At 41.0% G+C, this 27,332-nt stretch overlaps 1 protein-coding gene across 1 annotated transcript; it reads right to left on the reverse strand.

Moving 5' to 3' along the window:
* Positions 1 to 1,938: 1,938 nt before the first annotated feature.
* LOC133510396 (collagen alpha-5(IV) chain-like) lies at positions 1,939 to 27,321 on the reverse strand. Its single transcript, XM_061838237.1, has 52 exons — positions 27,183 to 27,321; positions 25,479 to 25,532; positions 21,425 to 21,514; positions 21,287 to 21,331; positions 21,153 to 21,197; positions 21,001 to 21,063; positions 19,922 to 19,975; positions 19,073 to 19,099; positions 16,588 to 16,656; positions 16,396 to 16,458; positions 16,267 to 16,302; positions 16,157 to 16,198; positions 15,899 to 15,976; positions 15,737 to 15,790; positions 14,701 to 14,766; positions 14,153 to 14,197; positions 14,036 to 14,089; positions 13,901 to 13,948; positions 13,478 to 13,556; positions 13,343 to 13,378; positions 12,968 to 13,138; positions 12,315 to 12,404; positions 12,037 to 12,129; positions 11,156 to 11,226; positions 10,878 to 11,066; positions 10,610 to 10,772; positions 10,434 to 10,523; positions 10,249 to 10,356; positions 10,049 to 10,143; positions 9,805 to 9,955; positions 9,615 to 9,728; positions 9,312 to 9,476; positions 9,168 to 9,254; positions 8,040 to 8,180; positions 7,857 to 7,955; positions 7,686 to 7,778; positions 7,422 to 7,561; positions 7,206 to 7,332; positions 7,032 to 7,112; positions 6,837 to 6,935; positions 6,650 to 6,697; positions 6,280 to 6,462; positions 6,052 to 6,182; positions 5,746 to 5,818; positions 5,602 to 5,676; positions 5,396 to 5,521; positions 5,212 to 5,307; positions 4,633 to 4,842; positions 4,382 to 4,559; positions 2,893 to 3,007; positions 2,642 to 2,811; positions 1,939 to 2,562 (listed from the first exon to the last, which is right to left on the reverse strand). Exons 1-52 carry the CDS (start codon positions 27,240 to 27,242, stop codon positions 2,445 to 2,447), a joined length of 4,998 nt encoding a protein of 1,665 aa, XP_061694221.1. The 5' UTR covers positions 27,243 to 27,321; the 3' UTR covers positions 1,939 to 2,444.
* Between the last annotated feature and the right edge of the window lie 11 nt (positions 27,322 to 27,332).

Genomic DNA, 27,332 nt, shown 5'->3' on the forward strand with positions numbered 1-27,332 from the left:
AAACATGAAACAAAAACAATTACACCTTGTGTATTTCAAACAACCAAATAGTTTGCGTGGGCAGTCTGGTGGCTTCATGCTAAAGCTAATCAACTTCTATATTACACTGTTATAACCCTTTAATGCATAAGAATGAACACAAATTGTGGAGGAACACATGTAGAGAGACAAAATAACCGCAGTCATAGCCATATATTATCCTCTGTGAAATGCAATGTGGGCGGCACAGTGGAGCAGCTGGAAAGTGTTGGCCTCACAGTTTTGAGGTCCTGGATTCAGTCCTGGACCCGCCTGTGTGGAGGTTGGAGTTTGCATGTTCTCCCTGTGCCTGTGTGGGTTTTCTCCAGGCATTCCGATTTCCTCCCACATCCCATAAACATGCAACATTAATTGGACACTTTAAATCGCCGCTGGGTGTGATTGTGAGTGTCGCTGTTTGTCTCTACGTGCCCTGCAATTGGCTGGCAACCAGTTCAGGGTGTAACCTGCCTCCTGTTCGTTGACAGCTGGGATAGGCTCCAGCACTCCCTGCGACCTTTGTAAGAAATGGATGGATACATGAAATGCAGTGTGACAAAAATTAAAAATTATTCTATTTAACATTACAGTTATTGCATATTTTATAAAATACAATATTATGAAATGCTATTTTCCTGATTAAAAACTACACTACATTTTTTGTTTGTTTTTGGGGTAAGGCTGAAACAGATTAATGGTGTTTCCATTCATGTCAATGGGGAAAGATGATTTGAGATTTGATTTGAGTTACGAATGTGGTCACAGGACTAATTCAACTCACATGTCAAGGCACAACTGCATGAAATAAAAATAAAGACTAGCACCTAAATTTATTTATGTAATCAATTATAATTAGTAAATTTGGGGTAGAAAATTCAGGTTGTGGTGTTAAGGGGACATTTCACACATTATTTTTTCAGAATTAAAACAATTCCTAGTTAGAATTTATTTTGGCAAGTCTTTTTCTCACAGAGATGCTCGGGTTCTCAACAAACTACTTCAAATAATTCAGGCAAGCCTTTTCGCACATTTGTAATCCACACAAGAGGTTCGGTGCTCCTTTTCAGTGCTTCTGTGTTATGTGGACGGTTACATAACATCATACTTTTTGTTATTTTCGACTGTCACCAATCGATTGCACGGGATACGTGTGTGCCAAAAGGCCACTGTATTTTGGGCGTGCTGTTTGTTTTCAGCGCAAACTACGGAGGGAGATTTCACAGATTGATCCCGGTGACAGATACGGACAAGCGGGTTTGAATAACTGCTCCTTAGGGGGGCATCACTCTGTGGATAGTTTTCTGAGTGAATAGAGCAGAAACGCAGTAATGAACAATAATACTCAGTGTGTCCAGGTATTGCTTTTTTTTTTTGTCTTTTACTTGTATAGCAAAAGCATGGACAAATGATCACTTTCCAGTATTTGTAGAACTTACAGACATCCTACGTGCGGTCCATTTGGAAAAATATGAGCATAAAATGAAACACGCACAATTTAACACGCAGACGTCCAACAGCTTTTAAAGCCACAGCAAAAATGACTCAAAGTTCAGATGTGAACAACGCGAGAATTCTCGATCAAGAGCATGACATCCACTTTGATTGTGTGCATGCAATAAATGACTCATCATTTCCACAACGACACCGCAATTCTTGAGCTGGCTTTTCTTCCGTCATGTGTTTGTTTTTTTTTTAATTTTGATCATGTCGTTTATTGACTGAGTAGAGCAAACAGTGATGTAGTGATACCTGCTTTATTACATTATCTGTTGTTGGATTGGTTAACTCTTTGCAATTAAATGTACATTTGAGAGTTTGTTTGTTTGCAAAACTGCACATTTCAGCGAGGCCCTTTATTGTGGGCAGCCTAGGGCACATCGTGGATTAACACACCAAAGGAGAAGTGCTCACCAGGTGTCCTTAATGTTATGTTGTACTGCAGTCGCTGCATTTATTATGAAATCCATCACAATACAATAATCAAACACACTCGGCACACTAAAAGCGCTGTAAGATATACCGACTTGCTCCACATTTGATTAATTTTAACGCGCATTAGCATTATCATCTGCATATGCGTAGCTGCCATTAAGATGATATTCTGCTTGGTAAATGCTGAGGTGTGTCTTATTCAAAGGGTCATAAAGTAAGACTCGTAAGAGAAATGTACCACATCATCATATAGCAGACCAGACATTGATTATAATGTGTCAAATTGAGAGAAATATGTTATATTGTTCTTGTGAATGCAAAGAAACTTTAAACACTTTTGGTTATGGTCATATCACTGGGAAAAAAACCTAAAGATTTTTATTTGATTTCATAAATAGAGGCTATATATTTAGATCTTAACTGTAACCCTTACAGATTGCTTGCCCAGGCCCACTGATGCTAGAAATTGTCATGAGAACAAATTGAATTGTGCTTCAAAGTATCTTTGTACATCTGTCACATTTCTGAGCTTGCTGTTGTTTGCGGCAAACTCGACAACGACTGATGATGCTTTGTTGCGAAGGCCCCTTCACTGTCTGAGGAACGGGTTTACTGTGGAGGAAGAAACATAGACAAACATAAGAGATCAGATTTAAAAGTCGTTGGGTACCTGATCCATATTGCAATCTACCTGAACATGTCAGGTTTCAGGGTCGCCACCCAGTAACTGTACGAATCAGGGTAGTAGTTGCACGTCCCCCTGCCATGACACTCTATGAACGGCACTTGGCGGAAATGTTCAAGGCATGAGCCGGGAGACACAAGCGGCTGGGAAGAGCCATCTGCGCCAGCCCCTGTTTGCTGGTTGTAGCAAGGCCAAAAGGTTAGAATGAACATTGACGATAGAGAACATTAAAACACCCGTAAGTAATGAATTGTTACCATGACAAAGGAATATCCAGTCCACAGGGACTGCCAGCCTACAGGACATTCTGGTATTTGAGTTGTCTGGCTATGAACTGCGATGACATTAGAGGTAGTTTCGCACACCGAGCACCTAAAACGAAAGTAAGGACACATTCACATATTAAGTTTTGTCAGATCATGGAAAAAAAGGACGCGATAGCCAACTATTTTCTGTACCACTTATCCTGTTCAGGGTTACGGCAAGAGCCAGAACCTTTCCCAGATCACTACAAAAGGACATGATACATTGTGTTGATTTCATACCGGTTGCAACTACCCAAACCAGTAGACTAGTATGAAGAGGATTAAAGCAGACACTAATCTCTTCTTTGGAAGATCTACATTTTGCTAAAGACCTGGCCTTGCTCTCCCATACTCATCAACATTTGCAAGGAAAGACGTATCGCTTCCATTTTTTTTTTTTTTTACAGCAAAGGAGATTGAAGATGAGCCAGAAAAAGGCTCAATTCATAGCTTTGAACACCAAGAACAACATCGCCAGTTCAAGGGAAGCGCGATGACATTCCAACAACAGAGGCGTACCGCTCCCGAGGGAGAGTTTGAAGGACTGACGGACGCACAAAGTAAAACTCAATTTACAAGACTCATATGATTTAATTTCAAACTGCAAAGTCAGAGGTGTCATGAGCAAGGCTGGACCACAACTAAGAGCGAGCCCAGTCATGCTTTTGGTTATGCTCTTTAGTGGACTCCTAGTTATCGGACATTGTTTCTTGTGTTTTGGATCCTACCTTCTTGGACTGTGTTGTCGTGCACAACTTTCGTTTACAATAAAACCCACTGAACATCATGTCCTCGTCTTAGAGTCATGGATTTAAGTCCGCCCGTGCACTGTTGGTTCGTGACAAGACGTGAAATTTCAAATGCTTATCAAGGTTAGGACATCAAACATTATGGGCCGAGAAAAAAAATAGACACTTCCAGCACTGCATACTTTCCACCCCTTTATATAGTTGAGAATATTGGCAAGTAACTGAAAGTGACTTCAAGAAAATGTCAGTGTCAATGTCTGATACAAGGCGCCCAGAAGGAATCATGATTATATTTTGATCAACAAAGAACAACCCAATGAAAAACTTCTCAACAGATGGAATCATTAATCAATGGAAACAAACTTGCTTAGAAGTACGTGAACATGGATAGGAGAGGAGAAAATAAGTCATCATCTGAAGGACAGTGCTTCATTAGAAGGTTGAAGGAAGGAGAACAAGAGGAAGACCAAAGAACACCTTACAGAGGACAGTGAATGAGAACTGAAGGCGAAGAACAACATGTGGGAACCCAGCAGACGGGTAAAAGTCATTGCCCTTTTACAGAAGAGAAGGCGGAACTTCAGAAGAGGCCTCAGCCACCTTGGCTATATGAAAATCGGAAAAGTATACTACTACATGACCAGTGTGACCAATGCTCAAAAATATTCATGGATCAACATCTCCAGTCCTACCTGCTGATGTGGGAAGAAAGCCTTTCCCCTGTGAGGGCAACCATGGAGGGAAGCATGGGCGCGTCGGTGGACAACCAGTAGGAGTAGTCGTTACGAGAGGCATACCGGCAGTTTGACTCCGTGTCACAGAAGAGGAAGGGCATGGGGGAGAATCGAGGTAGACAGCTTCCTGAGGTGCCTGTGGGAGAGTTGGATATTAATGAACATAAATTTTGATATCAACTAAGGCTATCGGTGGGAGGTTCTTTTACCGAGGTCCTGGCCGTGAGCTCGCTCATTTCCGTTAATGAAGAGGAAAGAGTAGCCAGAGTAAATATGGGTGGTGCCTTCGGGGCAATCAGGTACAGTCACACTCTGACTATGTCGTGCTATTAGGAAGCTCGTCACATAGCCATAACCACTTTGTCCTGGTAATCCCTTTTGGCCCTTGTTGCCTGGGTCTCCAGGTCTGCCTGGTAGGCCTGAAAAGGTAAAAGGTAAATAATCATGAACTCAAATGTCTACTCATCTACTTTCTGCAACAATTATCAAGGCTCAACTAACTTTTGCACTCGCAGCATTCCTGCGAACAACTTTTTCAGTTAGTCGCACCTACTGCTCCAAGTGCTGAAGTTAAAACAACTTCTTTTGCTCATACATGTGATTTGGTAGCATCTTTCCAAATAATGTCATATAATATAAAACACAAAAATCACTCCCATTCACGTCGTGAAATTCGACGAGTGAAGCACATGTATCCTGAAATGTGTCTTTAACGACTGCATAAAGTGAAATTGTAATTATGTCGAACAGGTAAACAACTTAAACCACAAGTCAAACCCTGCACACACCTGGCAACCCTGACACTCCTTTGTCTCCCTTCAGACCAGTAAATCCAGGTTGTCCCACTGGGCTTGAACCTGGGACTCCTTTGGGACCCGGGGGACCTTTTAAACGTGACATAAAGTCCAATTAGTGTACAAAGAACGTTTGGTACAGAGTATTACATGTACTACTGTTTATAGAGTGTTGAACCTGATCGGCCCACTGGTCCTGCTGGTCCGGCTTTCCCAGGCTGTCCAACATTGCCAGCGGAACCAGGTAAGCCTGGGGGTCCTGGTTCATATACCACCTTCCCATACCCTGGTTCACCTTTCACGCCTGAAGGGAACAGAAAGGACAAAAATGTGATCTGGAGTCGGAGTCATTTATCAGTTATTTATTCCAAATAGTGTACTCACCAGGTCGCCCCGGAAAACCATTTGTCCCAGGTGGACCAGGCGGGCCTGGTATATAGCCAGGATCTCCCTTGTCACCTAAAAAAAAAAAAAAAAAAGTTCGGAATATACATGCTTCTGTGAATGATGCAAAGTTAAAAATCTCACCAGGGTACCCATTGTTCCCAAGAGGACCAGAATCGCCTCTTGGTCCTGAATTTCCAGGTTGGCCTTTTGGACCCTGGGAAAGTGAATCAGACAATGAACGTGGAAGTATTACACTCTAATTATAAAGAGTAACACGCAACAGCTTCCACAGACAATACTGAATAAAGCAAGGTCATATTGATTTAACCAAAAGCTGTTTCCTTACATAACAAAACAAGATTAAAATGCAATTTGGTAAAATTCTGATTAGTGAAAACTATTCCGTCAGTCATCAGTTAGGAACATAAAATAAAGGCAACAACATACAGGTTGACCAGGAATGCCCCGATCTCCTGGAGGTCCAGCGTAACCTGGGCTCCCTGTTGGGCCCGGGTCACCTCTGCCACCTTTCAGTCCAGGACCTGGTGGGCCTGGAGGTCCAGGTGGACCACGATAACCTTCAAACAACAAAAAGCAGAGTTTGATGATTACTGTGAGTGTGACGATAGTTGAGCGATAAATGGGATTCAATTCGAGAAGAAATGTTGTCCTCACCTGGCCTTCCCAAACCACCATCAAGTCCACGGTCTCCTTTTGTCCCAGGAAAACAGGCACCGTCTCTTCCCGGCTGTCCTCTGGGACCTGAGTTCCCGTGTGGTCCTGGAGGTCCTCTGTCTCCTCTTAATCCAGGATTTCCTGAAGTAGCAGAGCCAGGAGAACCTGGATTCCCTGGAGGACCTACAAAACAGAAAGAGGAGTTTGTGAATTTAATGGTCAACTATATCACTTTCCAAGGTTTTTTAAATTTTATTCTACCTGCTATCTCTTTATGAACATCCGGTTAAAAATCATTGGCATATTTTCTGAATTCACTGAGGAGGAGGAAAAGAAGGAAACTGACAGATCTGAGAAGTTGAATGCTCACCTAGCTGACCTGGTAGACCGCGGGGACCAGGTGCTCCTTCTATCGCAACTGTAGGCATGGAGAAAAAAAATGAACTAAAAGCAGGACACTGAAACCACAATTTGACAAGCAAAAATTTATTCAGATGCTTTGCTCAGAAATATAACATTAGCTAAAAACTGTACATTGACACAATTTTGTCTCTCACGGTTATCTCCTTTCTGTCCCGATGGTCCAGGGATTCCATCCTGTCCCTGGCTGCCTTTGGGTCCTTGAGGACCAAAACTACCTGGTGGGCCATGGGGACCTAAAGTCCATGAAAAACAAAGGATAATACTGTAACGAATTTCATGGAGACACATTCAGTAATATTCATCTGTTCATGCATTTCAATGGATTTTGCCTGGTGGTCCATTTGGTCCTCTATGTCCTTTGATTCCCTGAGGTCCATCTATACCTCTCGGTCCTTGATATCCAGGTGAACCTGGGGCATTAGAATGACAGTAAAATAAGGTAGACCACTCTTAGCAAGTAAATGAGACAAAAGCGCTCAAAATAAATTGCCAGCGGTTGAAACCATTTTCTCCAACGGGTCCTGGTTCTCCTTTGAGTCCGTGAAATCCTGGTAAACCTGGAGCTCCAACAATACCAGGCTGTCCTTTTTCACCCTTCATTGTGTGTGTGATGCTTAATCCTGGTTCCCCCTGAGGCAAATGAACATCCATTTTTTTCACATTGTCAAATGCTTTTCATTCTGCCAAAATGGGTAGTCCAGTTCCTTATTTTTTTTCACCTTTTGTCCAATCGGTCCAGGTGGGCCATGTCCATGATAGTTTGGCTCTCCCTTTTCTCCTTTGCGACCCCTTGGACCTGGTGCACCATCTGCGCCAGGCCCTCCAGGGATTCCATGGTCTCCCTTTAGTCCTTTTGACCCTATATGAAACTCATACTATTAACAGCATAGAACTATGTGAAAAGATTTATTGTACAGATGACTTTGCTATTAGATGGACATGATTGGCTGGTAAATACGAGTGCGACTCATACAAACACGTACCAGGATTGCCTTGGTTTCCGGAATCTCCTTGTATCCCAGCAGGTCCCCGGCGTCCCTTCAAGAATCCAGGAATACCATGGTCACCTGGGGGACCTGGACAGGATATGTGCCATTTTAAAAAATTACTATTGCAGTCATCTTTGTGTGCATCCATGCAGAAAAAATATCCACCTGTTTGCCCAGGCCTCCCTGGTCGTCCAGTATTACCCCTTGGCCCTTTTGCTCCAGTACTTCCACTATCACCCCAAGGACCAACTGGTCCAGGATAACCTGATACATTTACAGAAGAGTTACATTATATGCACATAAACACTAATTTGATAAATATAAAAGGTAAATTGTAAATTAAGTCACCCGGCGACCCAGCCACTCCCTGCCAACCAATAAGCTCTGTAGGTATTGGGGATGGAGATCCTGGGGGACCCCTAGGTCCCGGATCTCCAGTCAATCCTGGTGGACCCAACAAACCTTTGTTTCCCTCAAAACCAGGGTTACCTGTAAACAATCAATCAAAGAAGCTCTGAAACAATTTAGAAGAAATCTGAAAACTATGAATTTACTGATCTAATAAAAGTTACCGTATTTTCCGCACTATAAGGCGCACCCAAAAGCATTTAATTTTCTCAAAAGCTGACGGTGCGCCATATAATCCAGTGCGCCTTATATTTGGATCAATATTGAGCCTTTAGTGCAGCTCCATCTAATGGATGCATGACGTAACCCCAGCCTCTACTGTAATGTCTATTCTATGCGCCTTATAATCCCGTGCGCCTTATAGATGGGAAAAACTTTTAAAATGGGCCAGTCATTGGAGGTGCGCCTTATAATGCCGTGCGCCTTATACTGCGAAAAATACAACATTTTGACTTTCATGGAGGCAGCATGGGTTTAGTTTAAACTCAGTGGCGGTGTGAATCTGAGTCTGAAAAGCGGTCTGTCTCGATACGTGTCCTGTGTTTTCTTGGGAACCAGTTCAGTTTGTAGAGTGCCTTTCACCATACGAAAGGTCATTTAGGCTCCTTATTCCTTCAATCCTAATCAGGATAATTGCATGAATTGATGTAAGATACAGTATTAATTCATTTATCCACCCAATTTCTACCACTTATCCTGTTCAGTCACAGTTGAGCTGGAAACTATCCCAAGGAACTGTGGGTGAGAGACTAGAGATATAAACACCTGACCTGTTTCCAATCTATCTTTTTATCATTTCTGATTTAGTTGAAAATTGAACTTAAATTGCTTGTTCAATGTTCAGGCCTGTGATGCTTTGCCTTCAATTGTTTACTTGCATTTCCTTTTTTTGAGTGGCAGACTTAAAAATACTCAGTTTTAATTGAACCCTTTCAAACGGACCCTTCCGAATTTTTTTCGAAGATCCCTGAACAATGCTATCAGTGACCTCGAAAACTCGTAATTCAACTCTGCCCAATATGATAGCTTTAGCTGTTTCTGAAGTTTATGTTTGAATGACTGTGATACCAATTTCGCCTGGGGGTCCAATAATTCCAGGTAATCCTTGAAGTCCAAATCCTGGTAACCCATCTGGTCCAGGGTCTCCTCTCATTCCTGAAACACCCAAAAGGATTAAAGATGAACAAAACAAAGTTATCAATATTGTCCTACCTGGTTGGCCTGGTCGTCCATTTTGTCCCCTACTTCCTTTTGGCCCACTCACACCTTGGGGACCTGGTATTGTTGGCCCAGGATGACCAGGCTCACCTGCAGGGCCAGGCTGACCAAATCCAGGGACTCCTCTCTTTCCCTTTTCACCTGGCAGCCCGTCAGGTCCTCGTATAAAGTAGATGAAGAGAAAGAAAACAATGATGATCAATTTAAAACAGAAGGACGGTGAAGTTGTATAATACAAAGAAAACTCAATAACATGGATTACTAAGCATTTTTTTTTTCTGGAAGAAGAATACTTACCAGGCAGTCCAGGACCACCGTCTGCCCCTGCTAGTCCCGATGGTCCAAGAAGAGTACTATTACACGAGTCTTTAGTACCTGGAAGTCCTGGTGGGCCAATTTCCCCTTTATTTCCTGAACATAACATGGAAGCAGAAGATAATTGAGGTTGCGTATGTATGGATTTTCATTTCGGACAGTATTTGAGAACCTTTTTCTCCCCGGGGCCCAGCATTTCCTGGTAATCCTTGGCTCCCAGGTGAGCCAGGGATTCCAGGATCTCCTGTAGGTCCTTGAGCACCATCACTTCCAGGAATGCCTTGTTGGCCTTTAGGTCCTGGAAGTCCATAACCGCCATCACCCTGAAAATGACAAGTAGAAAAGAAGTTAAGCTTGCGCATGTTAACACAGTCTAGAGTTTCAATTTTATTTCAGATTGCTTTTGTGTAACTGACCTTCATTCCTTGAAGACCAGGAGGTCCTTGTTGGCCCGGTTGACCAGGAAGACCGATACCTGGGAGGCCTTTGATACCTGGAAAACCCTTTTCACCTATAAAAAAAGACACACACTCACCTGTAATACAGTGCAGATGTAGCGCAAAGCATGACCGTAATATTTCAGTACATGTGGCTAATTTGGGTGTGTATAAGTAACCTTTCGCTCCTGGTAACCCTGGTTGTCCGGGATATAATCCGTCACCTCTTTCCCCTTTCTGTCCTGGTGAACCCGGTCTGCCTATGAAACCTGGAACACCTGGAACACCTGGAGATGTGTTTGCCAGTCAATGCCTCTTCCTTCAGCTACTGCATATTGCATGTCAGAAACCACATCCAGATTACCTTGATTTCCTGATAATCCAGGTTGGCCTTTAAACCCAGGTGGTCCAGGAAAACCATTTGAGAGGATGTGGCCTGGTTCTCCTTTTTGGCCTTACATTGTAGAAGAGTAGGAGAGTGAAACATTTCTTTGCCTTTCTCTCTGATTGATTTCTGCATAATTATAAACATATATTTACCTGGAATTCCAGGCTGCCCAGGGAAGCCAGGAACTCCTAAATTTCCCTTAGTTCCTGGAAGTCCAATAGGCCCATATCCCACTGCCCCAGGGTAGCCTTGTGGTCCTGGTCTGCCCCAAACCCCCTGTGGACCTGGAAAGCCTTTGTCTCCCTCTCCACTATACTAGAGAAGAATCTTGTTGTGAAATAATGTGAAATTCCTCTGGTTCTTCAACATTACTGATTAGTTTAAACAATTGGAAAGCTTTCCAGTTCAAAATTCCCTCACCAGATCCCCCGGAGGGCCTTGAAGACCTTTACGACCTTGCAGTCCTGGAGAGCCAGGGTGGCCATCTACTCCCGGCCTTCCAGGGTATCCTGTGTCTCCTTTCTCCCCCTTTACTCCTAATCTGATATTAGAATATGAGTCTCCTTTTTGTCCAGGGAAGCCTGGGACACCTGTTATGCCAATACGACCCTTAGTAGAAGAATAGCAAAAATAATATAACATTAGAAAAACGGCAATCTAACCTTTTTTTTTTTTTAATTACATATAACTTTTCGTACCGGACTTCCAGGCAAGCCCCTACTTCCTGGATAACCTGGGTCTCCTTTAGCTCCTGGGCCTTGATTATATCCTGAAAAATATACATACAGTGTCGAGAAATGTGGAAAAACTTTGAGATACTGTTCAAAACCCATGTACTGCATTTCTGGCTGGAAATGGGCTGATTATTGACTCATTGATTAAGTGGTTGCTAAAAATTTGGTTAGTTGTATGTAAATCATTGTTGAATGAAGCAACAGGGAGTGCATGTCTTCGGTGCAATTAGCATTGATTCAGTATCAAGTAGTTTTCAGTCTAAAGAAGAGCAACATAATGCCTGTTATGGAAGATGAGCTAATATACATCAATGCGGTAGCAACTCCAATACAATAATTGGACTGATTAAAAGAATCTTTAAAATAAATAATTCAATACAAAATAATAAATTGTACAGTGGGGAATAACTATTGTAGGTATGAAGAACAAAGTAAACTAAAACTAGCAGACAGGTTCTTCCCTCTTGCCAATAACTTTAACCATTAACTAACTGTGAAAATACCATTCCATTGTAACATCCTGCCAATTTTGTTTTATGATTGTTCTCATATTTTTGTCAAACCAATCACATTATTCGTGCACTGTTATATTCTCCCCACTCTACACTATTTCCACATCTGTTGTTGACCAATACTGGCTATTCATATGCTTAAGAATTTGCACAATTTACATTGCTCCAGATAATCAAACTCCTAGTCACTTTAAACTCCTTAAATTGCCTGACCATTGGCATAATGGTCACTGTAATTGTTGTCTTGTTAGAGTGGTTCTATCTACCACAGAGAAATTCCTTGCGTGTTTTTGACATACTTGGCAAATAAAGATGACTCTGATTGTAATTTACCTGGTATTCCTTGCGGACCTGGAGGACCCAGTGGACCCGGTGGACCTGATACTCCTTTTCCCGTACAGTTATAGCAGGGTTCTCCCTTGTCCCCTGTAAAAAGCAGTGACAGGAATATTTACAAATGAAACATTTTTTTGCACAATATTGAATTCACTTCCAATCTTTGTGGTTGGGTGGTTATTCTGACACACAAAATGCTGTGAACTGTGTGTAACCATTAGCAAAGATTAACATTTTAGGTCAAAAGAAATTTATCTAACAATGCTTTTTCCTACCTTTCATTCCAGGCGGCCCGTTATATCCTACAAGCCCAGGGATACCTCTGACACCCTTCATTCCTGGAAGACCTTTGGCGAATTTCTTATCTATAAGAATGAAATGATCACTAATAACATTAATTAATGATGTTGCCGTTGTTCAATAAAAACACTATTATTAAAAATAATCACATTTGATTCAGATTTGATAATTGTCTTGGTGGAACGTTTAGGTCAAGAAAGCGGTTACTTTTAAGGTATCACATTAAGAACTTTCAGTGTAAGGTCGGGCACTGACACACAGCGAAGGTTCAATACTAAACAAGTTGTTAAATACATCAAAATTGTAATCGTTTTTTTCATTTCAAAGGCAGAATTTTGTCCAATCGTGTGCACAGCACAAAACAATTACAAACTGAACCTAAAACACACAATAACTTTGACGAGTATTGAAATACTGAACAGGTGGACATTCAAAAATTCTGAGGTCAAATTAATTTCAACTGTAATTGTTATAGCAAATTTTAGGATCGTCCCGAAATGTCACCTAAAAGCCAAATACTGTTGCCCTAACTTTTTGTGAGTGGTTTAGTGTACATGTTTATTTTACAGTAGACAAACTTGTGCGAATATTTACATTGAGTATTTTTAAAACCAGCATCATATTGTACCATTGTCTTCGGGGAACCCAGGTGGACCTTGATCTCCGGGTGGTCCCTGATCACCAGGATCCCCTTCTGGACCAGAAGGGCCTGGATAACTATCGCCCGGGTCGCCGCGATTTCCTTTAGAACCCAGAGCACCATCTGGACCTTGTGGTCCTTGTAGATCTGATGAATCTCCTTTATAAGAATTTAATGGGAGGCGATCAGGAATGGGTAAATACGTACATGGGTTCACAATATGGGCAAAAGTTTCGGAACACAGCCTTTAGATAATCAGTTCATGGTGAATGGCTGCTTAAGGCTATCTTAGATTTGGACTTCCTATACCAGACATCCCAAATCTTTTGCTCATATGGTGTATCTCGGTACATCGGTAAACACCTGGTGGTCCATCAGGTCCAGGAAATCCCACAACACCTGAAAAAAAAAAATGAACACAAATCGTTAACACTATTTGGGGTATTTTTTTCAGCTTTTATAAGAGAGTTTGCTTTGTGCAGGACGATGGTCATCCACCTGGGCGCCCAGGAAGTCCAGGTTGGCCAAGATCTCCTGGATCTCCAGTGTATCCATTTAGCAGCACAGGTGCCACTATCTGCAATCCAATGATCATTTTAAAAGACTTAAAAGACCAAGTCAACTTTGTATCTGCTTCTTTTAGTGTCAGTGTCAATTGGGGCTAATTTTTATAATAAGGGCAAAACAATGAGTCTCCTATGACGTAGAGTCACTTTCAAGCAGCGGCCAGACTGCACTGCCGGAGACACTATCACGGAGAGGCAATATCCAAACCTTAGCATTTGAATAGGGCTGTCAAGACTTTGTTTATTAGAGACAATGGACATGTTATCAAAACAAAGCAACTGTTTTAAGTTGGGAGAAAAAAAGGACACATCTCCTTAAAAAATATATTTTAATAAATGAAAATAATACAATTACTTCTATTTCCCCAGGTAGACCAGGAGAACCTTGATCCCCTTTTGCACCCTAAAAAGACAGCATCGTAGCTTTTAATAATACATGACAAACCATTACAAAACTACAATTATAGGTGGATATGAAGTGGTGACTGACCGTGGGTCCTGTTGTTCCTGCAAATCCAGGATCACCTCTAGGACCGGGCCTTCCCTAAATGCAACGATATGTTATAATCAACTCAGTAACACCACTGTGTGCAAACAGGATCCTGACCATAAATCCAGATTGTCCAAGTTCGCCATCCTTCCCCATCTTGCCCTGCAATGACAATTAAGTCCAGTAAGGACATTGGGTCCATGCATTCAATCAAGTACAGCTTGTGTTTGCTCGAAGCCGAACAGTCGCCACGGTGTCGCCGTCGGCGTGCATTCATTTATTTTCCCATTAAAGTTCTTTTTGGCCGGGACGCAATATATGTCAGTCATCATAAAAGCAATAAATGCTTGTGACTGAGGAGGACCTCTGTTGCATTATTCACCAAGTCTGCCTTGAAGGAGGCGCACAGCCTCAACAGTGTTACGGAGAACACATTCTTCTTCGCATTCGCAAAAGTGATGCCCTTCAACAATGTTAAATTCAAAAATATCCAAGATAAGTCTGATGGTCTGTTCAATGATGCGTGACACATTCTATTCAATAAGGATTCACATTTACTTTGGTATCACACATAACCTCTCTACCGCCCAACACTTTTAAACGGGCTCCTCGAAATGAAATGACTTAAAATAAGGTGAGATACGTATACCGATTATTACACTTACTTCTGGACCCTCTTGGCCTTTGTCTCCCTTTGCTCCTTTTGCGGAATAGCCGTCGCCAGGGTCTCCCTGAGGGGAAAACAGCATGCAAACAAAAAGTACTTAATTATACAATGAAGTTAAATTCACTGCTATTCATGGCTTTTTCATTCAAATACCTGTATCCGCGTTAACATGGAGGAATGGCAGTGAATGAGTTGAAAAAAATCAGTCATTTAATGAGAACAAAATTATAAAATTACAACAATAAAGTTGAGATTTTGTGAGGATTAAATAATAACAATAATAATAATAATTCCATTTATAGCAGCTGGGTAGTTCAATATTTACTATATTTTCTGAGAATAAGAGTAATTTTTCAAAAATGTACCGGGTATGTAAGAAATAAAATAGGAATTGTAGGGAGAAAAATATAATCCTACAAGAAGAATAAGGTTGGACTATTACCACACATGAAAAACTTATTGAAAACTTAACTGATTGATCTAAAAGAATGCTTTAATCTAATCATTTTAAAATTGAAATATTGTGTAAACATTTTTAACGAGAAGGCACCTGTCATATCATGAAAATAATGTAAAATGACAAGAATGAGGCCATGCATTTAAAAATATATATACAATATATAACATTTATATGATAAAACTAAAATGAGAGTAGTTTTAAACTTTATAAGAATAATGTACTAATTTAAAATGGATGACTTTTAACAGGAATAAAGCTCAAAATACTAGACAAATATTTGTAATGACATGAGAAAAAAAAGATCCCAAATTGATGGCATGAACGTCTAAATGTCTTATTCTTACTTTTGGTTGGGTTGGTTTTCTTTCCTGGTCCTGTTCATGTGGGAATTTCTACATCATTTATTAATTATGGACATCTTTCTTTTTGTAATATGAGTAGTTCCCATAATATTAGAATCACGACATTTATGGACTGTCAAACTCATTTTTTTCTTTTTTTTTTTGCAGAGGAGGATGGTCAGAGATTTTGATTCGGACCGTGTCGTGCAAGTCTGATGTGAGGAAAAACTTACTGCAGGACCTGTGCAGCCTTTATCTCCTCTAGCTCCTTGGTCTCCTTTTTCACCCTGATAACCAGATCACATTGTTATACTGCATGTTTTTGCTCGTAATAAATGTCACAATATGCCTTATTTTCCTTGCAGGTGTAAACATACATGCAGTACTTACTGTACCTTTACCACAAGGCTCTCAGTGAAATACTCCTTAACCCGACCTGGTGATCCAGGTGGGCCTGGAGGGCCTTGTCGACCCTAAATTAAAAGACAATGTTAATTATTAAGGGCAAATGCAAGCAATCAGATTCAATCAAAAATGAATCACATTTTTAAACTGAATATTGACGTTTTAATGTTGTATTTTATTGAGACGCGCACTCCACCTTGGCATGGCATTAATAATACATGACTATTGTCTATTTAAAAATGAATTGCCTTTGGTCCAGCTGGTCCTGGAATACCGATGCCTCCTTGACCCTAAAAGATATAAAGCCGAAAATTTAGTATTCACCTGTGCAGATTCTGTGGGCAATATTTTGTATTACCTTTGATCCTGGCATCCCTATAGGGCCTATTTCCCCCTGTTAAGATTAAAAAAAAAAACAAAAAAAACATCATCCATTTGAATTTACAGCTCTTCACGTTTGAATCCTGCACAATGCGACATTACTCACATCAGGTCCACGTAGTCCAGAGTCTCCTGGCGGCCCAGTAATTCCCGTCAAACCTGTATCTCCCTAAAAGAGTGTGAATATTTATCATGGAAACGCGTTTGTTACTTAGTTACATCTTGTATGTCACCACCCTCGAATGTTGTTTCGTTTGGAAAATGTAATATTTGATTGTGACACACAAAGAACATTTACCGGCTGGCCTGTTCGTCCAGGAAGTCCCGGTGGCCCCGGAATTGCACTCACTGGTACTCCAGACTGACCCTGCCGAAAGGGTCAAAATTGTCAGTTTAAGACACAAATGAATTACAACTGTGAGAAGTGCAACAGATTGTAGATAGTAGGGCCACACCGGTCCTAACAAAAATTATCTGATACATATGAATCAATACCACATCACCAGCCTGCCTTATATCTTCTCAGTAGGAGCCATGTCAGCTGTGTATGTGCGGAGATACTTTAAGGACACGGACGGGGACACTTTTAGGGCGAAATGGATGATGTACTCCAAGGGTGACGGAATTAATGGTTGCTTGCTGTCCCATCCTGCCACCGCTAACATTTACCTGAGCAGTCACAAAATGTTTGCGTGCCAGCTGCACTTTGGAAATGAAAGTCAAAGTTTATTTCTTTTTGTACATTGCTGTGAAACAGATTTCCAGGTGAATAAACGTGTATTGGAATGCTTTAGTTAAAACACACTATAGAGCTCGTGGACGTGATGTCACCATTGTCACAGCGCCATTTTGCCAGTCAAAAAGAGCTGCTCGACAGTGTAGGGGACATTGAACCGGAGCAGAATATTCACAATGCCGGAGACTTGTTGTGCTGTTGGTTGTTACAACAGACAAGACAGGTATTTAAAGAGGTAATTCTATAGAATACCAGCTGAAAAGACCAGAAAAGATTGATGGATTTCGGCAATTAATCGTGATGGATGGTGCCCAACCAAATACACACGACTGTGTAGCGATCACTTCATTTCAGGTGGGAATTATTCTTCTCAATCTCAAATTCCCAAGAAGTATTTATAATGCCAAGTTGGCTCATTTGAGAACAATGCGTTTAAAAGAAAATCACAGGGAGTCAAATGAAGCATGTTGGGGTGACACTTTAATCTTCGGTAAAACCTCTCCCCTAGTTTTTTTTTTTCCTAATATGCATTGCTCTCAAATGAGTCCATTGCGTATTTAAAAAAAGAAAATAAACCGTCGGTAACGCAGAGGTTTACCGAAGTTCAACGTATGGCTGCTCCGCGCTTCCATGTACAGGGTTTGAAGCCTTTCCAATGTACCGTACACAGAAGCGTGTTGCGGCCACACATTAAACTTCAGTAAACTTCTCCCGACAGATGTTTTTTTTTTAAATATGCATTGTTCTCAAATGACTCCAATGCGTGTTTAAAAAAAGTAAATAAACCGTCGGTCACACGGAGGTTTACGGAAGTTAAAGTGTGGCCGCAACATGCTTCCGTGTATGGAGGCTGAAGCCTATCCCAGTGGATTATTTTCTTTTTTAAATACGCATTAGACTCATTTGAGAACAATGCATATTAAAAAAAAAGTCTGTCATGGAGAAGTTTTTCGAAAGTTTAACGTGTGGCCGCAACACACTTTGTGTATGGAGGAGCTGACTCACTGTCTTTTTTCCCCAATCATGGTTGATGAATGCGAGTTTGTGTAAAACCAGGGGTCATTTATTTAAATATTGGTATTTGTACAGAAAAAATCTGAGAGGCTCCATCACTATGTGGGATTTATTCTTGATTGAAAACAGATCCAGCAACGAAGTATTTGTATGCGTCCAGACTTTTGTAAGCTTTCAAACTTTTCCGTGTAAATCTCGATGACTTATTCACCAGATACAGTGGGTTAACAGTCCAATTTCTTATTGGCGAAAACATCGACTTCGGCATTAAATATGAGTCCTCTATGCCACGTGTCTCTCATTTTTCCACGTACCTTCGTTTATTATCACATTCTAAATGTTTAATGGTATCGCACAAAACTGATGTATTTTCGTGTCGTCTCAAACCGACTTAGCATTGAGCAATGCTTTGCTTGACTAGCAATATGGCGAGTCACGTGACTTTGGTGACATAGGTGCACGAGCTCTATACGGTCACAGCTTTAATGATTTCGTTTTGGGGTTGCGTGTCAGTATGTTGCCTGCGATTGGTGCAGCTAAAGTAATCTTGGATTGGTCCCAGCTCACTTTTGAGGTCAAACTCTATAAAGAAATGGATGAATATGACTGAACAGTTTATTATTGTGGCAGTGGCGACAAGTGTGTGCCTGCCTCTTTAACCCCCCCGGGAAAAAGTACTGATTTCATATTTTTTTATATTTAATGTTTTCATTTTGGTGTTATTGAAGGAGCAATTCAGCTAGTAGTAGCAAATATCAAAGCTAATATTGAAGCAAGTTAGTGGTCCCACTTGGCCGTCTTCTAAAATGAGCTCAGGGAGCTTGGGGAGGCTCACCTGTTAGTACCTCGTCATGTTATTATAATTTCAATTTTTGGGGGGGATGCAAAGAGAGGGGGGGCACATCAGGCAGGATCCTGCCAGCAAACTTCCAAAAGGGCAGTCCTGGGCACTTTTACACTTTTCCTAAAATAAACACTAGTATAAAAAGTGCTTAGCAACCGACCTCAGCTGGCGCAGCATGTATTTTATTACCTTTGGTCCAGCAGCGCCCGGTGGACCCTGTAAATCAAGAAAATTGAGAGTCATGTTTCAGTGTTAAATACACTTTTTGATGGCTGTCTCAAGTTTGCAAATTTGACGTGATGAAAAATAGAGAATGGAACCTCTGAAGCCTGACAATAACAAATACTGTAATTTGGGAGTTTTCACAAAATGTTGCAAGACCTCAAGCCATGAGGATTTAAATTATTTAAAATATGTGCTCCTTTCTGATGATGATTTAACATGGAACAATTTTCACCCTGGGGTCAAATTAACCTCGACAATATCATACATCCATTTTCACGATCAAAATAGCATTGCATTTGAAATAATCTAAAAAGCAAGTATATGACCTTGGAAATAATCTGTAGACATCAAAAATATATCTGTTTCCAATTTTAAGGTGACTCAGTGAGATTTTAAGGGTAGGAGACTTGAGGTTGTTTCACTTAAAGGGCTATTTATATGTCAACAACCGAATAAAGATACCCAACACATAAAAATTACAACTATAATAACTTACAACACTCCCGAGTAGCGCTTTAACTTGATGGTGTGTCAAATCGTCCCCAAGTATGAAAAAGTTTAGTAAACTTCAAGGTAACAGAAGGGTTGAGAGGATTGTGTATGACAGTACAATTAACCTCCGCATGTGTGTAATTTTATATTTACACATACAACAATATCAATGTTTACAAAACCCAAACAAAACACCTGAAGAGCGAGGTTGGAACACCTTAAGTTTATCATTTATTATAATGCAAACTTTGAACAAATCTGGACTGTGTTCCACTTCAGAGGTTCCATTACTGTATAGATTGAATTGATTTATCATCTTACAGGAAATCCATCAAGTCCTGGGGCTCCATGAATACCAGGAAGTCCATCTTCTCCCTAAAGAAAAAAAAATCCTTTCAAGGACCACTTGTATTTCGTACTAGAGTATATCAATACATCCACGCCACTTGCACAATTTTCCCAGTGCTTGAAACGTTTACATTTTGTTTGTTTAGATTGGAAAATATTCCGCTAGGTATTTATATTCTAGGGAAGCGTGTTGGGCTAGTGATTCGCACGTTGCCTTTACTGGGTTTGAATCTCAGGTCCTCTGTAGTGTTTGTAAGTTTTCTCTGTGTTTACATATTTTTTCCCCCCTGCGTATTTGACCAAATTCTAAAACCATGCTTGTTCAGTCCATTGAAGACTCCAAATTGTGCGTAAATGTGAATGTGAGTGGCACAAAGTCAGCTGAGATAGGTTAAACCAATGATGGATGGAATTTCCAGTGCTCCTCTAGATTGAACAAATCAGAGGAGCATCTGTATGACAAATAACTCTCTCACCAGATGACATTTAAGGGAGTTATGTATTAAAATTGTAAAATGAAAATATAGTGTAATTAACAACTGTGATGAACGTACCTCAGGATGAACCCAAAATGCACTAAAACCTTTGAAGGTGAACTTCATTTGGCCTTCTGCAAACATTTGTACATCTAACTGTTCAATGTTTTCGTACATTCTGTACTACTTGCTGTTCGTGAACAGGGAGCTGAATAGCAAAATTCACAACAAGTGTTTCATCCATGAATTGGACCAACGCATTTCCCAAAAAACCCAAATTCAGTTCTTTGTTAAAGAATAGAAAATTGGACAAAAAGCACACACAAAAATGAACAGTTGGATAAGTGGACAGTTCACCTGCATCAAAAAGTTAGTTTTAGGTTCATCCTGAAATTTCACCTGAAAGTCAAATGTCTCTAACTTTCTAGTCGTAAACGTGATGAGGAGTTTTCTCATACAAATGGACACAGCCACACTGATAAAACATGACTTAGCGTCAACACTTTTGAATCTTTCATTTTCCTTTTCTCTGATTATTTCATTCATTTGTTATATGAACACGAAAGCCTTTCTCACATCTGTTCCGTTGCAGCCTGGAGCCCCCGGTGGCCCAGGTGGGCCCTGCAGACCCGGGATGCCCTGCGAGTGAGGAAATGCATAAACACACAATCATTCAAAAGGACAAACACAGAAAAACAGGAGGTAAATCAAAGAGAGTTGAAGTGCACCGGTAAACCGTGAGAGCCCGCAAATCCCTCTTTGCCTTCGCGACCCTGTCAGACACAACAACATACATAACGTGAGTTATTACAATTTCTAATGTGTGATAAATAGACGCAAAGCTGTGCTGTATTTTTGTTACCGGATTTCCCACAGGGCCTACAGGTCCATCCGGCCCAGTGTTGCCCTGCCAAAGACAGAACATAATGACTACCACGATGTTCTTACCCACACATTTACTGTTGATATGGTGTTTATATTCATAGGACGAGAATTCCACCTTTGGTCCTGGTGGGCCGGCGTGACCATCAATTCCTTTGCGGCCTTCTGGTCCTGGAACTCCTTCACCTCCTGGAATGCCCCTGTCTCCCTGGGTGGGACCACACAGGAGAAAGAAGCACTTACAATTTTTTTTGGGGTGATTTACTGCCTGAAGTACTCAAGAGTTTTTGTTTTTATAGGCTAGGACAGATAATTATCAGAGAATGATCTTGCTTGGAGGACAGAAAAGAAATATTGGACTGTCACCCTTCTTTTCTATCCTTGAGTACGGTGATATATTGAATCGCCATCCTACTGCGTTAACGGAGTTTTGAACCCCAAGTTGCAAAATGTAAACACTTAGTCCCGGTCTCCTACTATAGGGTTCTGTCATTCACCTGAACCAGACAGATGTGCTTTAAGCTGTTTTAGTAAATACGTAAATTGGTTCTGTACTAAGCCCTACTAGCTAACATTCGACATCCCACCACCACGCAGCAACATTGGTAGAGGCGGTTTTAGTTACCATGCGTGACCATCTGCGCTAAAACCTGACTCTCATTGATCCTGGAAAGTTTGAACCACAATTATAAAGCATCCATCCATCCATCCATCCATCCATTTTCTTTGCCGCTTATCCTCACAGTGGTCGCAGGGAGTGCTGGAGCCTATCCCAGCTGTCACTGGGTAGAAGGCGAGGTACACCCTGAACTGGTTGCCAGCCAATCACAGGGCACATCGAGGAAAACAGTCGTAATCACAGTCACACCTAGGGGCAATTTAGAGTGTCCAATTAATGTTGCATGTTTTTGGGATGTGGGAGGAAACCGAAGTGCCTGGAGAAAGCCCGCGCAGGCACGGGGAGAACATGCAAACTCTACACAGGCAGGTCCACGATTGAACCCTGGACCTCAGAACTGTGAGAACAACGCTTTACCAGCAGGGCCACCGTGCCGCATCATTCCAAACATTTTTCATGTTCCATTTTGTTGCTGCTAATTTTCTCTTTATTTCTGTTGTTCTTTACTATGTGCTGTTTCTGCTCTTGAAAATGTTTTTGTTGGCAGGTCTCTCTTAGAAAAGAGATTTTGAGCTCAATGACACCACCTACTAGAAGAAACAAACAAAAGAAATGTCCCCCAACTTATTCTATTTGGGGTCACAGTTGAGCTGACTTTGGGCAATTTTAGCAGCTTGTCTGCCTCACAGTTGAGATGATCTGGGTTTGCGACTCGGCTCTGGTCTTCCTGTGTGGAGTTAGCAAGTTCTTCTGTGTGTGTTGCCAAGTTTTCTTTTTTATTCCGCTGAACGAATAAATAAGGAAGCAATCTTGTCTTTCTGGGGTGACAATCCCTTAGTGACGCCAAAAGAAAAATCCCCTTTGTTGTATCATCGTGAGACGGACAAAGAAAACAAAATAATTCTCTTTGTCCAGCTGCACTCGACTTATCTACAGATAACTTTACTCCAGCTAGTAGTCACAACATAGCTAGGAACTATTAGTCCGCACAGTCTGGCCAGGATAGACACAATATAACAATAAAGCCTGGGAAGGTTGTATGAAACTAATAGAAGTAATATTTGGTGTATAAAGATCATGCATTTTAAAACACACATGCTTGCCTGGGTTTTCTTTGCGTCCTCCATCTTCCATCTACTCTCCAAAACCATGCATCAAAACTGATGTGGTGTAATGTGAGTGTGAAAGAAATAAAATATTGATGGGGGAATTCTACTAGGAAGGCACGGTGGACAACTTGTTTAGCACAACCGCCTCAGCGTTGTGAGGATTGGAGTTCAAATCCCGGGAAGTTTGCCTGTTCTCCCCGTGCCAGAGTTGGTTGTCTCCAGGTACTCGGTTTCTTCCCAAATCCCGGACACATGTGCAGTATGAAGACTGTGAATGTGAGTGTGAATGGTTGCTTGCTGGTATGTGGCCTGCGATCAGTTCAGAGTGCGCCCCGAAGATAGCTAGGTTAGGCTCCAGTACGGCTGTGACCCTCGTGAGGATAAGCGGCGGAGAAAATGGATGGACGAATTCTATCGAGATTCCAGTCTCATTCATATATGTCTGCTTTTAAGATCAAATAAATTAGACAGCTGGAATTCTTTAATGTGGGTGGGTCATGAAAAGGACTTTGCACCACAGAACTTTAGTTTAGATTTGACTCCATCTGGTCCCTCTTGATAAGGTAGGAGACAAGAATGTTGAGGAGGTAATTCCTGTTTGTGTGTGTGTGTGTGTGTATAGAATTGCATTAAACATGCAGAAATAAAATGTTTAAGGACTGGGGGGACTAAACTCTTATCCAGTAACAGGTGGCAGAACAGTTGCTGTCCTGAATTCATTAATTGTCCATGGAACTATAAACATACTAAACAAACTTATTTAAACATATTAGATATTCTAGGCTTTTTTTCCCAAGCACTAATGGATTTATTAAATGTATCTGAGATTTCTCTGGAAAAAAATCCATGCAGGATGAAGTACTAGAGCAGACGTGCTGAATGGATTTATTAAATGTATCTGAGATTTCTCTGGAAAAAAATCCATGCAGGATGAAGTACTAGAGCAGACGTGCTGATGAGCCAATTCTATTCGAAGTCTATGTACAGTACAAATTTAAAGGACAAGCCAAACAGATTGACGGATTAGTCATTAAATTAGTAGTCAGACATTAAAAACTGATAAACAGGTATTTTTTTCTTTTATCTGCAGCCAGGAAATATTGACATTGGGTCATACTGTACTCTCATGGCACTGAATTGATAGCAACTGGACTGTTCTAAATGAAACCACGCTGCCCACACCAAAGTCAGGAGAGTGTACCACAACAGCAGTGTGGTGCAGTGACTATGCTATTAGTGACTTTTATTGTAATCTATTTCTGAGACAAGTTTGGCTTTCATTTGGGGTTGAATTTTAGAACGCACTGATAACAGTTACCTTATTTTTACATCAAAACTGTGCGATTAAATTTGCTCGGTTGTCCTGACTTTTTACACAAGCAATAAGAGTGAAAATGTTCATGATAAATTAAAGGGGAAGTCCACTCATTGAAAATAACAATGTATCAGATACGTCATGTTAAGAATAAAGATTTTCATCAGATATCATTTAAGGTTGTTTATATCGGCAATTTTGAATGTTCCCGGTCGTTGACATTTTGGGAGTCACATGAGACATGTGACATCATGTGCTTGGTTCCGTTCCGTTGGGGCGGTAGAGGCCGTTAGCTGAGCTTCGGTGGCGGTGGAGCTTGCTCGTCAGACTCTGCATCATTCTCGTCCGAAGAACAATCCAAATATTCAACATTATTTACAGCCACAGGTTTAAGTCTGTATGGACGTATTCCTCTGCCTTCACGATCAACCAATTCTTCTATTTCTTCATCAGACGAGGATAAATAAGAGAAATCAGCGCTGACAATAACTGTGTAGGAACGTAACCAAGCACATGACACGTCACATCCGCTCATGTGACTCCCAAAATTTCAGCGATCAGGAACATTCATAATTGCCAGTATAAACAACATTAAGAAAATTTTTACAGTTACAGTATAGTTACAGTACCAATGACATGACCTATCTGATAGATTGTTATTTTCAATGAGTGGACTTCCCCTTTAAGCATTTCTCATGTATTCAAGCATGACCAAGGGCTCTGTTTTCTGTTTTTTTAAACATGTCTGCTCAGTCTCAATCTAGTTCACCCAAGTCACATTAAAACACAGAGATGTGAACAGGTACATGACAATAACCTCCTCTCTTGTAATAGTGAAATTTTACCAATAGATGACACTTTTATAAAAGTATCATTGCAGTAACAATAGCAGGCTGCTATTTCATCTACTTAGTGTTGATTACTTAGCAATATAGTTTTATGACTAGCTAGCTAGCGGCTAGCAACTAAGCGAGCAACGTTTTGTAATGTTTTTGGAGCCCTCTAGAGACGCCGATGCTCTTTCAAGAGCGGCAGATCTTCAACCCTCCACGTCCACACAGCAAATGGATGGCCGTGTACGACCCGAATGAGATGAAACTCGGGAAGAAAAAAAAGATGGTTCACTCACCCGGGCGCCTTTGACTCCTGCACAGTGACACGGTGAACTTCCTTTGCACACACACTGAAACAAATTACAGTACACGGTCAAGTGTCACACCTTCCTCTGCAAGTACAATTTGTTCATTTGGGCGATAAATGCGCTTGATGGGATTTACTCTCTACCTGGTTGAGAGTGTTTATGTGTTTGCATGTGCGTGGGGAGGGAGGGAGGGATGAGATTTTAGCGCATGCAGGGGATTTTTGTGACCAAGTTCTTCTAATAACAGCGTGCCATTAAATTACACAGGTTACTCAGAGTTATGAGTGAACCTTCTGCATTTGCTCAAATGTGTGGCACTTAACTGAGGCCAGCAAGGTACTGTTATGCTGTTTATGATTGTTTTTATATTGCCACTGAAGCTAACTAGCCACTGTGGATTCGGCAAATTGCTGCAGTGATTCCCACATTAGTGTGTCGCGGCAGACGTTCTATTGTCTGAGAAAGTGTCCAATTTCATTAAATTGGTATGACAACATCGATTTATACACCAGTTCTCTATTAAATGCTCTACCACTGAGGTGGAAGACCAGGGTGTACCCTGCTTCTCGCCAAAGTGGGCTGGGATTGGGTCCAAATCCCATGCTACTCTAATGAGGAAAAGTGCTATCGAAAATGGATGAATTATACATGTCAGTCTTGTTGTTTTTCGCAGGCTGTTGGCAGCGATTGAGGTGATTTGTATTAGTGTGTGATTTAGCAATAACATGGACAAACTCTTTTTTTTTTTTTTTTGATGGTTTGGTCTATTTTATGATATATATTTTCTATTATTGAGCATTGGCATTTGAAGAGGTTTTGCGGAATAATAAAAAAAATGTGGGAAATGATCCAATTTCGTTTAAAGGAAGAACTTCAAATAAAAAAAAAAAAACAGATCTGGAAGAAACCACCCTGTCTGAGGGAAAACAACCAATTAGAAACTCATAACTGGTGAGGTGTCAACTAGTTCTCATGTGCTCACAGGAAGACAAATCACAATGACAGTTCATTTTTTTAATTCCACACTTATCTGTCTGAAAATTTCTAAAAAAATAAATTAATTTTACTACAAATAATGCTCGTCTATGAATACCAGTGTGATATTGTGACGGACAGAGCAATGGCAGAATGTACAATTAACCTGTGTGGCAACCTGATACCATCATCCAAAAGAATATTAGCTTTGTGTTCAGCTAAACAAAACAAAACAAAATTTCATACGAATGTATGTACATTTGTGAGTAATTTAAGACGAGATGACAGTTATTCAGTATATTCACAATACTTTTTTGTGGGATTATATTCTGGTGGTTTGCCGTGAGATCTTTATAATGTAACATGTGCTTTGTCTCGTTAACCGTTGTAAAACTGGTTGAGATGACTAAAGTGAGCAGTTTGTGAATGAGCGTTTTGTTTAATTCAACGTTCTTTTCTTGTTTTTGCTCCCGAAGGCCCACCAACATGGCCCGACAACTCACATTTTGCCTGCTTACATTCACGCACAAACAAACTCTTCTCGTCAGGCTGCAAGATGTTGGCAGGCGCTCTGGTCGCAAATGCAGCAAAAGTCTAGGCCAACATTGTGCACCGCACAGAATCCAACATTCGACAAAAGAAAACAAGACCACTTTGGAAGCGTTTGCTTTCATCTCGTCATGTAAGGCTTTTCAAATGTACGCCAAGTGTTCTTACCCTTTTGGCACTGGCGTCCATCAGCAAGGCAGCAAGCAGGATAAGAGGAAGCAGCGACATGACTTTTCTCCTCTCTCGCCACACAACTCTGAAGACGAAGGTTCAGGAACGGTGTGAGCATCCCCACCCGCCGTCCTTGATGCTGCGACT

The sequence above is a fragment of the Syngnathoides biaculeatus genome, chromosome 13, assembly GCF_019802595.1.
Source record: "Syngnathoides biaculeatus isolate LvHL_M chromosome 13, ASM1980259v1, whole genome shotgun sequence".
Classification (NCBI taxonomy): Eukaryota; Metazoa; Chordata; class Actinopteri; order Syngnathiformes; family Syngnathidae; genus Syngnathoides; species Syngnathoides biaculeatus.

What these genes read in the sequence shown, in the direction of transcription:
- LOC133510396 (XM_061838237.1), bottom strand. Translation starts at nt 27,242, where the DNA reads ATGTCGCTGCTTCCTCTTATCCTGCTTGCTGCCTTGCTGATGGACGCC. An exon ending in CAGGAGTCAAAGGCGCCCGG is followed by an intron (nt 21,515 to 25,478) that starts GTGAGTGAACCA and finishes GGTCCCACCCAG; the next exon opens with GGAGACAGGGGCATTCCAGG. An exon ending in CAGGACTTGATGGATTTCCT is followed by an intron (nt 19,100 to 19,921) that starts GTAAGATGATAA and finishes CTTGATTTACAG; the next exon opens with GGTCCACCGGGCGCTGCTGG.